Source organism: Leptonychotes weddellii, chromosome 5, assembly GCF_054177405.1.
Source record: "Leptonychotes weddellii isolate Sample4059 chromosome 5, ASM5417740v2, whole genome shotgun sequence".
NCBI classification, from domain to species: domain Eukaryota; kingdom Metazoa; phylum Chordata; class Mammalia; order Carnivora; family Phocidae; genus Leptonychotes; species Leptonychotes weddellii.
The window spans coordinates 12,871,960-12,884,702 of NC_138373.1; the positions used below are offsets into that span (position 1 = coordinate 12,871,960).

A 12,743-nucleotide genomic window follows, 5' to 3' on the forward strand; every position below is an offset into this window, starting at 1 on the left:
GTTTCTATCTGCATCCTATTAGTACCCAGTCAACACTTGCCAGTTACCCAAATGGGTCTCTATGTGGCCAGTGCTACCCGGTGGGATTGGTGGTCAGCAGGTGTTGAGGGAGACCTTGCAGAGGTAAGAGGAGGGAGTCTTGTAGAGCAGGGGGCAGGCCCGCATCCACCCCAGCCCAGGAGGGCTGTGCGTTATGCCTATGAAGACCTTGATCCCAGCTGAGACCAAGCCAAGGGGACAGATGCTGTGGCTTTCAGGGAGGGTGATGGGAGAGCCAGAGGAGAGCCCAGTTCTTTGGCACCAGATGCCAGCTTCGAGAGGCTAAACGGGCTGAACCTAGCTTCTCAAAGAGGATGAAGAATTCCTAGACAGGCTGGAAAAACTAAGAAATCAACAAACATGGAAACCCAGGCTTACCTGATTTCGACAAAGGCATGGGAACCAGGGTGCAGGGATGGGGGATGAAGGAAGGTGTTGGTGGGAAGGGAGAGCACAGGAACCTTGTGCCAGCAACGAATTTGGATATCTGGGCAATTTGAGGCAATCTGGTTTATTTATTTAGCAGATATTTATTGAGGACTTACTATGTGCTGGGCACAATATTAGGTGCTAGAAATAAAATGACGAGCAAAGTAAGTTGTTGTGTGGCTAAGAAGCTTGTTTTAGTCACAGGGCTGAGGTCATCTGTTCATCCACGGTTACAGATGACCTGGAGTCTGCATAACCCGCCCCTGCCCCGCGCACACAACCACCCATTCCTCCCTTACATGATGGCACTGCAGAGATCTCCAGTGCTCCCCCCGACCCAAGTTCTCTTCGCTCGACTTGACACTTCACCCTTGGAAGAGAAGCCTGGTGGAAGGAACAGAGGGCTGGCGCTGGAGAGACACTGATCAAGAAGAAACCAGGCCACGTGGTTCCTGGACCACGGAGGCTCAAACACGTGAAGATCAGGTCTGCTCCTCTTCGTGCCGAAAGGCTGGGGAGAGCCGAGCCTGTTCAAGGGGGTGTGCTCATGCCTGGTCTGCCATTGCTTCTGAGGTGCAGGGCTTTCTGCCCCAGGCAACTGGGAGAAGCCAGGTGCCCTAGATCACAACCCGAGGCTCACGCATATGTAAGAGGCTCGGAGCCATCCCCGTGCGACCACCTCTTGCTTCTTTTTCTTGTTCGAGGCTTCTTTTGTGCTCATTTTTCATAACAGCTTTATTGAGATATCATTCACACACTAGACAATTCATTCCCTTTTTCTGCTCAGTTTTACCCCGCTGCCATCCAGATGAATCTCAGGGAAAACGGGGGAAGGGGAAATGTCATCTACTCGGCATACACCACGCCCACCCCTCGGCTTCCTAGGGACAGCCTGGCGGCCATGGCTTTGGCATTGGAAAGGCAGGAGGGAAGCCCATCAAGAGTCTCCAGTTCCTAAGCCGGCGGCATCTCCCTGGGAGCGAGAGCAGAGGTCTCTGCAGCCCCACACACGTCTCTACTGCTGGGCACAGGGCCTCTGGGCTACAGCTGCAGCCCGGAGCCTGGAGACCACTCCCAGCAAATACCTCCCGAGATCAAGTCTCAGGGGCCACTGGAGGAAATGGCTCCTGATCCCTGGCCAGCCACTTCAGGCAATGCACCCCAAAGGGTCTGAGCCAGCATCTTCCCACAGCCCTGAAGCTCTTCGGCACGGAGGCACCTGCCTCTTCCCTCTTCATCCTAGGAAACTTGAAAGTGAGAGCAGGGTTCTGGCTGACCCTGAGCACAGCTGCAGGGCTGATTGCGGAACATCTCCCAAGCCAGAAGAGCCTTCTGGCCACACAGTGGCTGATGCTTGGGGGCTAGAGCATGGCCCCAAGTGCGATGCTCCAGGACCTGGGGGCGCTTAGCAGTGTAGGCTGGAACACGTTGGCTTCCTCCTTCTGCCCATTGCTCAGTGATTGAAGCCTAGGTGCGCTGGGTTGAAATAAAACCAACGTGTGTAAGATACGCCTGGAAACATGGCAGGTCCACACGTCAGCCCAGGCAGCCCAAGGCTAAGCTACTTACTACAGGTGGACCTTCCAGAATTGGCAGGAGAAGCTATGGGAACAGCTTTTTCATCGGGCACATGGTTGGATCACAGATGAACAAAGAAAAGCCTCTGAAATTCACTTATCACGAAAATTATGGAAAAATCCCAGTGGGATTCAAAGGTATGTTCATAACTTGAGGGAGCACTTTGTTTTACCTTGGACATGACCAGGGTTGGGCCAATGTTCAGGCTTCATTATCTCTGTGGTCAGGGGTTTGTCAGCCCCCTAGTGGGACTTTTATCCTGCAGGACAGTCCCTGCTGGGGTAATTACCCCAGGAGAATAAATATTCATGACTAACTGCTCCTTTATAATAATAATAAAAAAATCAGATCAGAGAGGATAAAATCCAAGTCATTATCACTGGAATTTGCCAGAGACCCCCTTCAGCAGAGAGAAAAACGTGTGTTTTATGTCTAGAACACTCTATTTTTAGAATTTTTAAACAGTAACAAATGCTTAGTGATTTTACCTTGTAACTTTCCCCTGAGAAGGTATATAAAATGCACCACTTAACAAGAGGGTCTCCTGGGAGATTCTACCCAAATGGAAACTCAGCGTTTTGGCTTAAGTGCAAGACATGTGGGAAAATGTGGGATAACGTTTTTTTTTGGAAAAGTAAAGAAAATGTAAGATGCCCTCATGGTGCCTGGGGTCGGGAGGCCAAGGTTCTGGTCCAAAACGAAGCAGGATCTCACTTAGTGTTCTTAGTCAAGCCATTTAGCCTTTGGTGGCCTTTGTTTACTTCTTGATATAAGGGAATGGGTGTCTCTTTTTGTGCCAAATAACACTGCAAATCCCAAAAGTTGAAGGAAAAGTGTTGCCATGCCCCAGCGCTAATCCAGGGAAGAATCTGGTAAATGGAATCCCGAGAGGATGACACCATTAGCTCGGGTGTCTGCAAAGCTTTCTTAATTATCATGTCTGCCCCCGGCCAGAAGATGTGTCCTATTTCTCACCACATGGCCCATAGTCAGCTTAGTTGCCCTGATGTCAATCGTTCTCTTCCAAAGCCCCACCGTGAGACCGGATCCCCTTGCCGGTGGCTTCTTGCAAGCGGGTGATGCCAGACTGGCGTCCAAAGAGATCTGGTTAACGAATCTCGTGGCAGGGTCACAGGAATGAATTTCGTGGCAGGTTTGCAAATCACACCACCGATAATGAACTGAATCTCTCCTCAAAAGAAAAAAAAACTTTTATTTTTTTCTATTGCATAAATAATGGTAAATTAGACTCTTTTTTTTTTTATACAGATTATATATTTACAGACAAGTTTGGTTACAGAAAACATTTGGTAAATATGGCAGTCAGTTTTCCTTTATACACTAAGAGAACATATTAGTAATATATATTTCATTGGGTTAGTAAGTTGCATGCCAAGTTAATTTATATTAATATTTACATTTTATATAAAGATTTTCTTTTGACTAGTCTGCTGACTCTCTCATCACTTAATAGCAGAAATCATCACCTAATACTGAATGGAAAAAAAAAAAAAAAAGGAACATGAATGAGGTAAATGGGAAGACTGTGACCCAGGATTTCAGTCCTAGTGGCCCATTCTGGATAGGAGAGCTGCCAGGCTCCGGGCATACTGGTCCTAACAGTCCGCGGCTGTGCTCTCATCTGCATCCAGCCACCAACTATACCGTGCTTTGAGAAACAAGTCACGTCTCAAGTCTAATGACTCCGAGGCTCACTGAGGACCCCCGCCCCCCGCCCCCAATCCTCAACAGATGACAGTTCGCCAGCCCACTGCCTGACCAGACTTTCTGGATCTGATTTCCATCCAAGGGCATTGTCTTTGGTTAGTCCTTGGAGAAAGAGCTTCTTCCTGGATTCAGAATTGGGGGAAAAAAAAATCAAACTTCACTAAGAAACCTTTCAAGGACCCCTGAAACCAGATTTCCAGGTCAGAAAGGAAGAATATGAGTTGATTTTCCTTGGAGAGATCTGGGAGACACTGGCTTGCCAGGAGCAAATTTCTACCACGAGCTGAGGACCCTTTCCTGACCAATCTGGGTCTTTCCAGGGAAGAACTGTAGGACTTGTATAAAAACAAGCTTGTAACATAAGAATTAAAAAAAAATAAAAAAATAAGATAAATGAAAAGAAAAACAAAAAAAAAAAACAAGCTTGTATAAAAGCCTCAGTCCACTTTAGGAAGAGGAAAAGGGACAGAGACCTAGGATGTTATGTTGTCATGGGGCAGAAGGACTGAGGACTTTTATGGGTCCAGCAGCCACTCGTCCTGCCCTCCACCCCTCATCAGGGTTGGGGTGCATCCAAACCAGGCATCTGTGCTCAGCATCCCTCAGTCTTCAAAAGACTGCAGTGGCTGGTCTCCCCAGACTGCTAATGTTATTCCTGACAATCATGAGACAGTGACTCTCTTCCTTCTGCAGTGTTACGAATAATTATAAACCACTATCACATATATAGGAACGGCCAGAAAAAAGGGAAGGAAGGAAGGAAGGAAGGAAGGAAGGAAGGTCAGTCGGTCTGGGATTTGTGCTCTTTATTCAGTAGCTTCCAGTTAGGCTTTCTCAGATGGAGAAACACACATCTTTTCCTGGGATCTGGCTTTGTTTCACCCTACTTATTCATGAATTCTGATGCACAAGATCTGCGATAAAGTGATCAAATCCCCTTACTTTTCACACTGGCTAAGATGAGGGCACAAAGCCCATCTTTGATGTTCCCTTGAGTCAGCAAGACCTTAGGGAGTAAACAAAACCTCTTACTTGCAAGACACCACACATTTGACATAAATCAATTTGCATTGTTTCATCTACAGACATGGACACTAAAAGTGATACTTTATTACAACTGCCTCTTGGGAGCTGCCATGTAAAAAGAACTGCCAGTCCCTGACACCATTCATGGGGGAATAGGGACCCTCTCAAGTCCAGGCATCGTTTTGACTCGTTTCAGACAGAGTCACAGTGGGGTGGCGGGGGGAGCTCTTCTGGTCTACCTTTCCTCTCGCTTTAGAGATGAGAAACCCGCGGCCAGGAAGAGAACGTCACTCAAAATCATCAGGCTGGTGGGTGGCAGCAACACGTGGGGTCCTGCACGTGATCGTGCTCCCATATTTCTGGTTCTAAGCTCTGCTCTCCTGGCCTAATTCAACGGGTCTGAGCCCAGACAGAAAACCCTGGGAGACGCATTTTGAGCTTGGCAGATGTCCGCATTCCCCAAGGAGAGGTGAGCTACCCACCAGCCTCCTCTTGACGCTTGCCCCACATGTCAGAGGGATTGGGTTGATGGGCAGCAGCCCTGTGGCCCTCAGTCCCTCGTGTGTTACCAAAGTAGGCCAGACACACAGGGAAAACGTCCAGAGACCAGCCTCTGCAGCCCTTTACAATTTTTCTTTTGCTCTTACAGGTCCAGCGATGGAGAAACAGCACACTTGAATTTTTCATTCCCTGGAATATTCCTTCCTGATTAGCCTGCTCTTCTACTCCACTGGGAAATTCCAGCCCCTGCAACCCTTTCTCTTGGACAGTAACTTCGAACATTGTGAGAAGCACGGTTCTGACAGCCAACCCACCAAGCTCAAGGAAAAGAGGTGGGGTGAGGGCTATGCTCAGCATGGGTGTTCAACCGATAAGCTACCAGAAGTAGGGGCAGGGGGCAGGGGCTGGGCAAGTATTTTCCAGTTTCAGAGGACGGCCTTTCGTGGGACTGGCGACACCTGATTCTTGGTGGCTATTATTTCAAGCCAATGGAATCAAATTAGTTTTGTTATGAAGACTTTCTGAGCTTTGTTATCATGTCCCTTGAGACCATATAAAGAGGGTCCCAAACCAATATAAAGTAGAAACCATAGCCATGTACCACGGTCCATGCGTATGAACAACGGAGCCCAGGCTACTAAGAGAAATGTTTGGCTGGTTTGTGCATTTGACCTTATTCCTCCCCAAACCAAGTCTATGGCAAGGCCACATGACCGAGGACAGTCCCCTGAGTGACTTAGTCGAAGGAAGTATGAAGTGAAGCTGAACAGTTCTGACATTTAAATTGTCGTGGAGACAGGGTCCACAAGGGGCAGCCCGAATCCTCCTCTACTTCGCCATCGCTTTAAATAAGTCAAGTTGAAAACCCCAGCTGGTGAATAATGTTACTTTTCTATTTCTGATGGCTTCTTCCCCTGCCCCCCGCTTTGGGACAGTTGGGTAATGAGGTGGTGAGGGAAAATGGCTATGGCAAGGCCTTTAGGTTATGGACCCTTAGCCCTGTGGGGATCACTGAAGAGGCCAACGGGAAAGTTCTGATCTCAGCTCAAAGCAGACAGCTGTTCTCCAGACAGTCACCCTGGGAATACGACCAGCATGTGCCACAGTCTGGAAGTCTAGGCTCAGCCCATCTGTATCGTCATGACACTATCAGAAAAGGGGCCCCTCCTCGCAGTGGGGTTCCAGATCTCCCTACATCTCCATGGAGCAGGGTGAGTAACACCATCGCTATGGGCTTTCGGAGAAATAGTGCAGTAGATTGACCCAGTATGGTTTGGGACCTCCAGCTGGGAGGAGCAGAGCTCAGCAGCTTCTGCAGGGATGGAGGGCAATGACATCACGGAACGGGGTTTCATGACATGCAGCCACACATGGCCAGGCCAGCCAACCCAAGGACCTGTGCTTGGCGGTCGCCCCCTTACTCTTCTGTCATGGTCCCGGGGAGGCTGCCAGCTACGAGTTAAGAGCAAAACTCTCTTTGATTTATAACCTGAGTCTGGGCTAAAGCCTAGAGAAGGCATTTGGAATAAAAGAGAAATTTCTCCCTCCCCTTCTTAGATATATCGCTTTATGATTCTGTAGAGGGGAGGATGGGAGGGGCATCACTGTCAAAAGGAGCTAGCCATCTTTCACTCGGTTCTTTTCGCTAACCACAAGATAGACCATTTGTCATGTGAAACTGGAGACAGGAACGGGTATCGGGAAAGAACACATCTCGTGGCGCACATCTTGTTCTCTGCAAATAAAACACCTAGAAAGTTCTGAAGCCTCTGGGCTTGCCTAAGACCACATGTAAACCTCAGTTCACTCCAGTTCACATTTCTGGCTTGTGGGAGAGCGTCTCAACAGGCAAACAGATGCTTTTAAAGATTGAAGCTTAAAATATTTTTTTGCCTTCCAAACGACATTTCTGCCTTTTTGCCCAGATGAAGGGGTCTTTGCTCCGGGCCCTGGGAAGGGGGAGAGGAGGTGGGGTGGGGAGAATACCACCCGGCTCTCAGGTAGCTCCTGTTCTCCTGAGCAAATGGAAGGGTGGTTTCAAAACACAAGAAAAGGCAGAGAAACCGCCAGATTTTTGGAGTGTAATTTACTCCACCAGTGGGATGTGGATGCGGGGAGTCAGGTTGCAATCAGGCAGAGCCCAAGTGTTCTTTAAGAAAATGTTCCCTATTTTTGTGTGCCTTGGCAAACTCGGGGTGGAATGCAAGGGTTGCCATAGCAACATAATCCCCCCCCCTTTCTTTTACAGATTGGTCACGTGGGACCCACGCACATTCTGGAAGCCACTTCTAATAGTTCCCATGCTGGGTCCTGTCTGGGGGCTCTGTCTGCGTCTGGAGTGATAGGAGACAGCTTGCTGTGGGGCCAAGGGGATCAGGGTCTATGTGCCTTGTCCCCCTAGCAAAATGCCTCCCCGATCGTCGCTTGTGTGGTCTGGGGGGGCACCCGTTCTTACAGCAAGAATGAGCCACGCTTTATCCGTGAGCATCATAAGTAACTGTGGCGAGGACCCGAAGTAGCTCTGGTATGGACGGTACCTGCCGAAAGTCAACCTCTTAAGCCTTACAAAGAATCCCAACACCTTTGACAGACGGTCCAGGCAAAGCAGCCAGGGGTCACGGCACAGGGACAAGCTCTTAGCTCCCAAAGTCTCAGGAATGCAACTAGCTTTGGGCTATCTCCCCACACTTCAGCCCCTGGGTGCCACGTGTGTGGAGGGCACCATGGCGGGAGGTCAACTCTAGCCCACCCAAGATAGTTCTAGAGCTTCCATGTTGTCCTCTCTCCTCACAAGGGATGCATGCTTCTCGAATCCCTTCTGGGTAGGATGGGCTTGCTTACTGGTCACTGGGAGGGGAAAAGTGTCCTCTTCAGGGAGAGGATGCTGAGGCCTTGAACAGGTTGTTGCTGCCTGTCTAGAGCTCCTTTTAATCCCTGCCCCTGCCTCGTGGCTAAAATCTCTTCTAAGTCTCACATCCTTCGGGGACCCCGTTCTCCGGTGAGAGGCAGAAGAATTTGCAGAGAGCCAGCCTTTGAAGAAGCATCGCAATCCCTTCTCACGGGGCAGGCTCCTTTAGAAGTCATCCCTTGGGGTCTTTATTCAATCTGCTTTGGCTCCCCAGGAGGACATGGTCTTGTGGTTCATGGGGTCCTTCCCATCCAAGTCCAGTTGGGGGGTCGGGGGACATAAGCTGCTTTGGGCAAAAACTAATGACGAAGTTGTCTTACGTGTTAGTGCTCTGTGTTCGGACCTGTCCTCATTCCGGAAGCCGATCCTGAGGACCATGGTGAGTCGGGCAGGGGGAGAGAGAGAAGAGGCAGATGTGCAGTGTGTACCGTGGCAGGGCAGGGTGGGCGAGAGGGACAGGCAGGCTGCTGCCTTCCTTGGCCTGGATGTGCGGGACTCCAGGCATTTTCCCAGCGGGACCCTCAGCCCCCGGGCTCTTAGGAGCTTACACCTGCTCCATCCTCCGGACTATGGCTCAAACCCTAGTTTTACTTGTGCTCATCATGAATATTTGCAGTCTCCCACAGTGGGGAAGTTTCTACAGCTGCCCCCTGGCTGTTGCCTGAAGCGCTTGCAGAGGTGAACGGGAAGAAGACCCTAAAAGGACAAATCAGAGAAGGCAGTAAGGGAGAAAACTGGGGCGGGGGGGGGATCTGGGGGAGGGGACTGGGGACACACACCACACCGCAAAACCTAGAGAGGAAAGATTCTGGCACCTCAATACTGGAAGAAAGGGGAAGAGGGAGCGGGAAAAGCATGTAGCCTGAGGATGCGATGGAGAGAAAGAGGAGCGAGACAATTCCATTACAGAACTGAAGACCCGAGCTCGGAAAAGTACAAAGGAAAGCATCACATGGAAAGATGATCGGCCAATCAGACTATGCAAGCTTGAATCAATAGTGGTGGCTGATGGGGCCTCTGGGAGAAGTCGGGGAATTACAGACTTGAAATGGTGTTGAACACGGACCACGGGATCCAGGTCTCTTCCCCAGCAGAAGTATTCTGCAGGCAGGAGCGAATCACCTGTCGTGCTGGCTAAGCTGATACACGTCTTTTTGTTTCCTCATGAAAATGAGTCAGTTGTAGAATCTGAGTGCTGGAAGGTGTTATGTAAAATAGTCGTTTGATCTTTCCATCTTTCCACTGTGGATTGTATTTCTCTTTTTATCTGGGGAAGACTAACAAAGCATATTTTAGGACGAGAAGAAGGAAAGATGCTCAAGGACCTGAACTTACAGGGGTCTTCTGGCATGGATGGGTGGGTTCAGGCTCCAGGACTCCTCTGACGGCTGGGGGTGGGCTGCAACACCACCTCCCCACTGGTCTCGGTCCCTCCCTGCACCCCCCCTCGCCCCGAAACTACCTGGCCCACCCAAAGGAGGCAGGGACGTGTGTCGGAGGACAAGCTTATATCAGGAGTAAGCGAGTAGGAGAGAATGACGTCACACGTGAAGAAGCCCAATGCATACGTCTGTCTATGTGTCTAGGTTATAGAGATGCCCACGAGTATGCTTCTTTTTTCACTAATGGCAGCACAGGGGGCAAAGCTGGGAGAAAGGCTCTCTGCAGATTCCAAAATGCTGGTGCGCGATGGGCTCTAGGAACAGAAAGCCAAGTGCCGACGGAAACTGAGAGCTCCCCAACTCTGCCAACAGGAGTCCTGTAGAAAAGGCAGTAAGAACGGAAGCGAGGGGTGCCCCCTGCACACCGACAGGCGCTGCACCCCATTCGATGGCTTTCCCCTCACGCCTTGGGAGGGGGGACGGGCTCCACTGGGTGGAGGAAGGAAGCCAGGGTGGGATGGAAGGCCCCCTCTTCGGGAGCGAGCCGGAAGTCAGCCTCTGGGGACTGAGGGTTCCCTCAGCCGGGAGTCTTCAGCTGACCCTGGGGGGTTGAGACAACGGGGCATGGAAATGACTGCACGTCCACGCCTCCCTCTTGCTCTCCTACACCACCAGCCTGGATGGCCACTGGAAAAGTCCGAGATGGGAATGAAGTCTCTCTTCCGAGTTCCTGGGGGTGATTGACGCAGTCATTGGGAACTCCTGGCTATTTTATTGCATTAGGAAACAAAACCATTAAAGCATTTAAGACAGCCCTTTTGTGTCCCTGCCAAGGAGATGAAGTGGATTCGCAACACCCGTTGCACCGCAGCCTTGGGTTCTTCACTCCACTGTGCCCTGTCTGGTCCATGTCTGCTTTCGGAGGAACAGCGTCGGCCCGCAGGGCATGCACATGCACGGTGAGCCGGGGACGCAGCGGCGGGGAAGGGCACTACTCCATGCCGCTCCGGAGGATCTGGTTGGCTGCGATCAGCATGACGCTTATGATGAAGGCCATGGCGAAGGCGCAGATGAGGCTCTTGCGGACGCAGGTCTGTCTGTTCTGCTTCTGGGAATGCACTGGGGTTGCAGGGGGAGCAGAGGGTAAGGAGACGGGGAGGGAGGGGAGGGGGAGAGAAGAGAGAAGCGACACAGTGAGACAGGCTGACCTCCTCCTCCGCAAGCCCAGTCCATAGGCTGAAGACTGGTCCCATCAACAAGCGTCTCGGGGACCGTTCTCGGAGCCTAAACATCACCTCTTCTGGCAGATGGTAGGAAACAGTAAAACTTCTGTAACAAACACCATGAGAGATGTGATGTTCAGAGGGAGGTATAAACTTCCAGATCCAGTGGAGTTATAGGGACTTTCTGAGTGAGCAAACACGTGACATTTGAGGGTTTCACAAAAGGCATCATCCAGGCATGACGGTGTCCCCCTCTGCAGAGCACCGGGCTCCCGTTTCTGAGTCACCTGCTGCAGGCACAGCCAGGTTCAGATGCTTCCCTACCTGTTGGCACCGGGCTGGAAGCAACTTGCCCCCTCCCCAGAATTGTTCTTGGTGGCCGCTGGTCGAAATGACTCTAAATGACTTCTGGTATGATTTCAGGTATGCGCACCAGTGGTTCTAGAGAGGGGTTCCTAGGCAAGCAGCATCCACGTCACTGGGAGCTTGTTAAAAATGCAGGTGCTCAGGCCAGACCCCATGCCCAATCTACTGAATCAGAAACTCCAGGGACGGGGCCAGCGATCTATGTTTAACTAAGTGATTCTGGTGAAATCTGAGAAGTGGAGACCACGTGCTCTGTGGACGGGACCAGTGTGAAGGAGGGAGGGAGGCACAAAACCCTCTCAGACGTTCCAGAGACATGGTGTCCCTGCCCCCATGGCCTGTTGCACCGGGGAGGTCTGACCTTGGGCCCTAGGGTTGTGTTCTCTTAATCCTTTTTGTTGGGCTTGGTCTTGTGCCCCCATTCTCATAAGGCCCTTGAGAAACCATTAATAGGTCTGAATCAGTGGGGAAGTAATTGGGACTAGACACAGGGAAATGGCAATCACCAGAAAGAAACGCTTTGATAAAGTGTGTTGAGGAAGAACAGGTCTCTTTTCCAGGAATTGCTTTCCCCTGCCAGAACTTCTTTTCCTTCTGTTAGTCTACACCTCCTCCCTTTCCCATCTGTCTGTCCATCCGTGATCTTTGCACACAATTTACCACTTAGCATATGGCCGAAATCTGTGCCCTGGAGGCAGGTGGGAAGCTATGGACACCAGGGCTACTCACTGGACCAGCAGTATGGCACCATCTGGGAGTTTGACGTACATGTGAATTCTTGGGTCCCACTGCAGAATTACTGAATCAAAATCTCTGGGGCCGGAGGCCAGGAATTCATGAATTAATAAGTTCTCCAGGTGATTAGGGAATTGCTGGGCCCCAGCCCCAGGATTTTCGATTCAGTAGGACTAGGTGGTGCCAAAGAATCTGATGGAGTTTGAGTTGCTGGGGGACCTGACAGGTGTCTCTGTGTGTGTGTGTGTGTGTGTGTGTGTGTGTGTGTGTGTGTGTGTTAGGGACATAGGGTGGGGAGTTTTGGGAAAGATGGTTCTTTAGATTCAGATGTTAAGAAACCCAATGCCAGGACAGAAGAACATTTTTAAATCACCTTCCATTTTGAAAAGGGGTCCTTCAACCTTTGCAAACCTCCAGCGGAGGGAAAGTGGTTGTTCTTTAGGTCAGATTATGGCCCAGAGAAGGTTGGGGGCGGTTGGGGGCAGGGGTAGAAATGCAATTTCCTTCATATTACTCGCAGTCTCTCTCTGTAGGAAAGAAGACTGACAAAAGAGCAAGGTCAAGTTAGGGTCCACATGTCTTTATTTATTTATTTTTTTAAAGATTTTGTTTATTTGACAGAGAGAGACACAGCGAGAGAGGGAACACAAGCAGGGGGAGTGGGAGAGGGAGAAGCAGGCTTCCCGCTGAGCAGGGAGCCCGACGTGGGGCTCGATCCCAGGACCCTGGGATCATGACCTGAGCTAAAGGCAGACACTTAATGACTGAGCCATCCAGGCGCCCCGGGTCCACATGCCTTTAAAGAACCTAAAAATGGTTCAATTTCAA

General features: G+C 50.5%; 1 protein-coding gene across 2 annotated transcripts in view; it reads right to left on the bottom strand.

Annotated features, from left to right (window-relative positions):
• Window positions 1-3,256: 3,256 nt before the first annotated feature.
• CALN1 (calneuron 1) overlaps window positions 3,257-12,743 on the bottom strand; it is a 383,725-nt gene continuing 374,238 nt past the window's right edge. For both annotated transcript variants that reach the window (XM_081819640.1, XM_081819639.1), the window contains one exon: window positions 3,257-10,710. In XM_081819640.1, coding sequence (XP_081675766.1) covers window positions 10,583-10,710 — 128 coding nt within the window. In that variant the 3' untranslated portion in view covers window positions 3,257-10,582. The remainder of the gene's footprint in view (window positions 10,711-12,743) is intronic.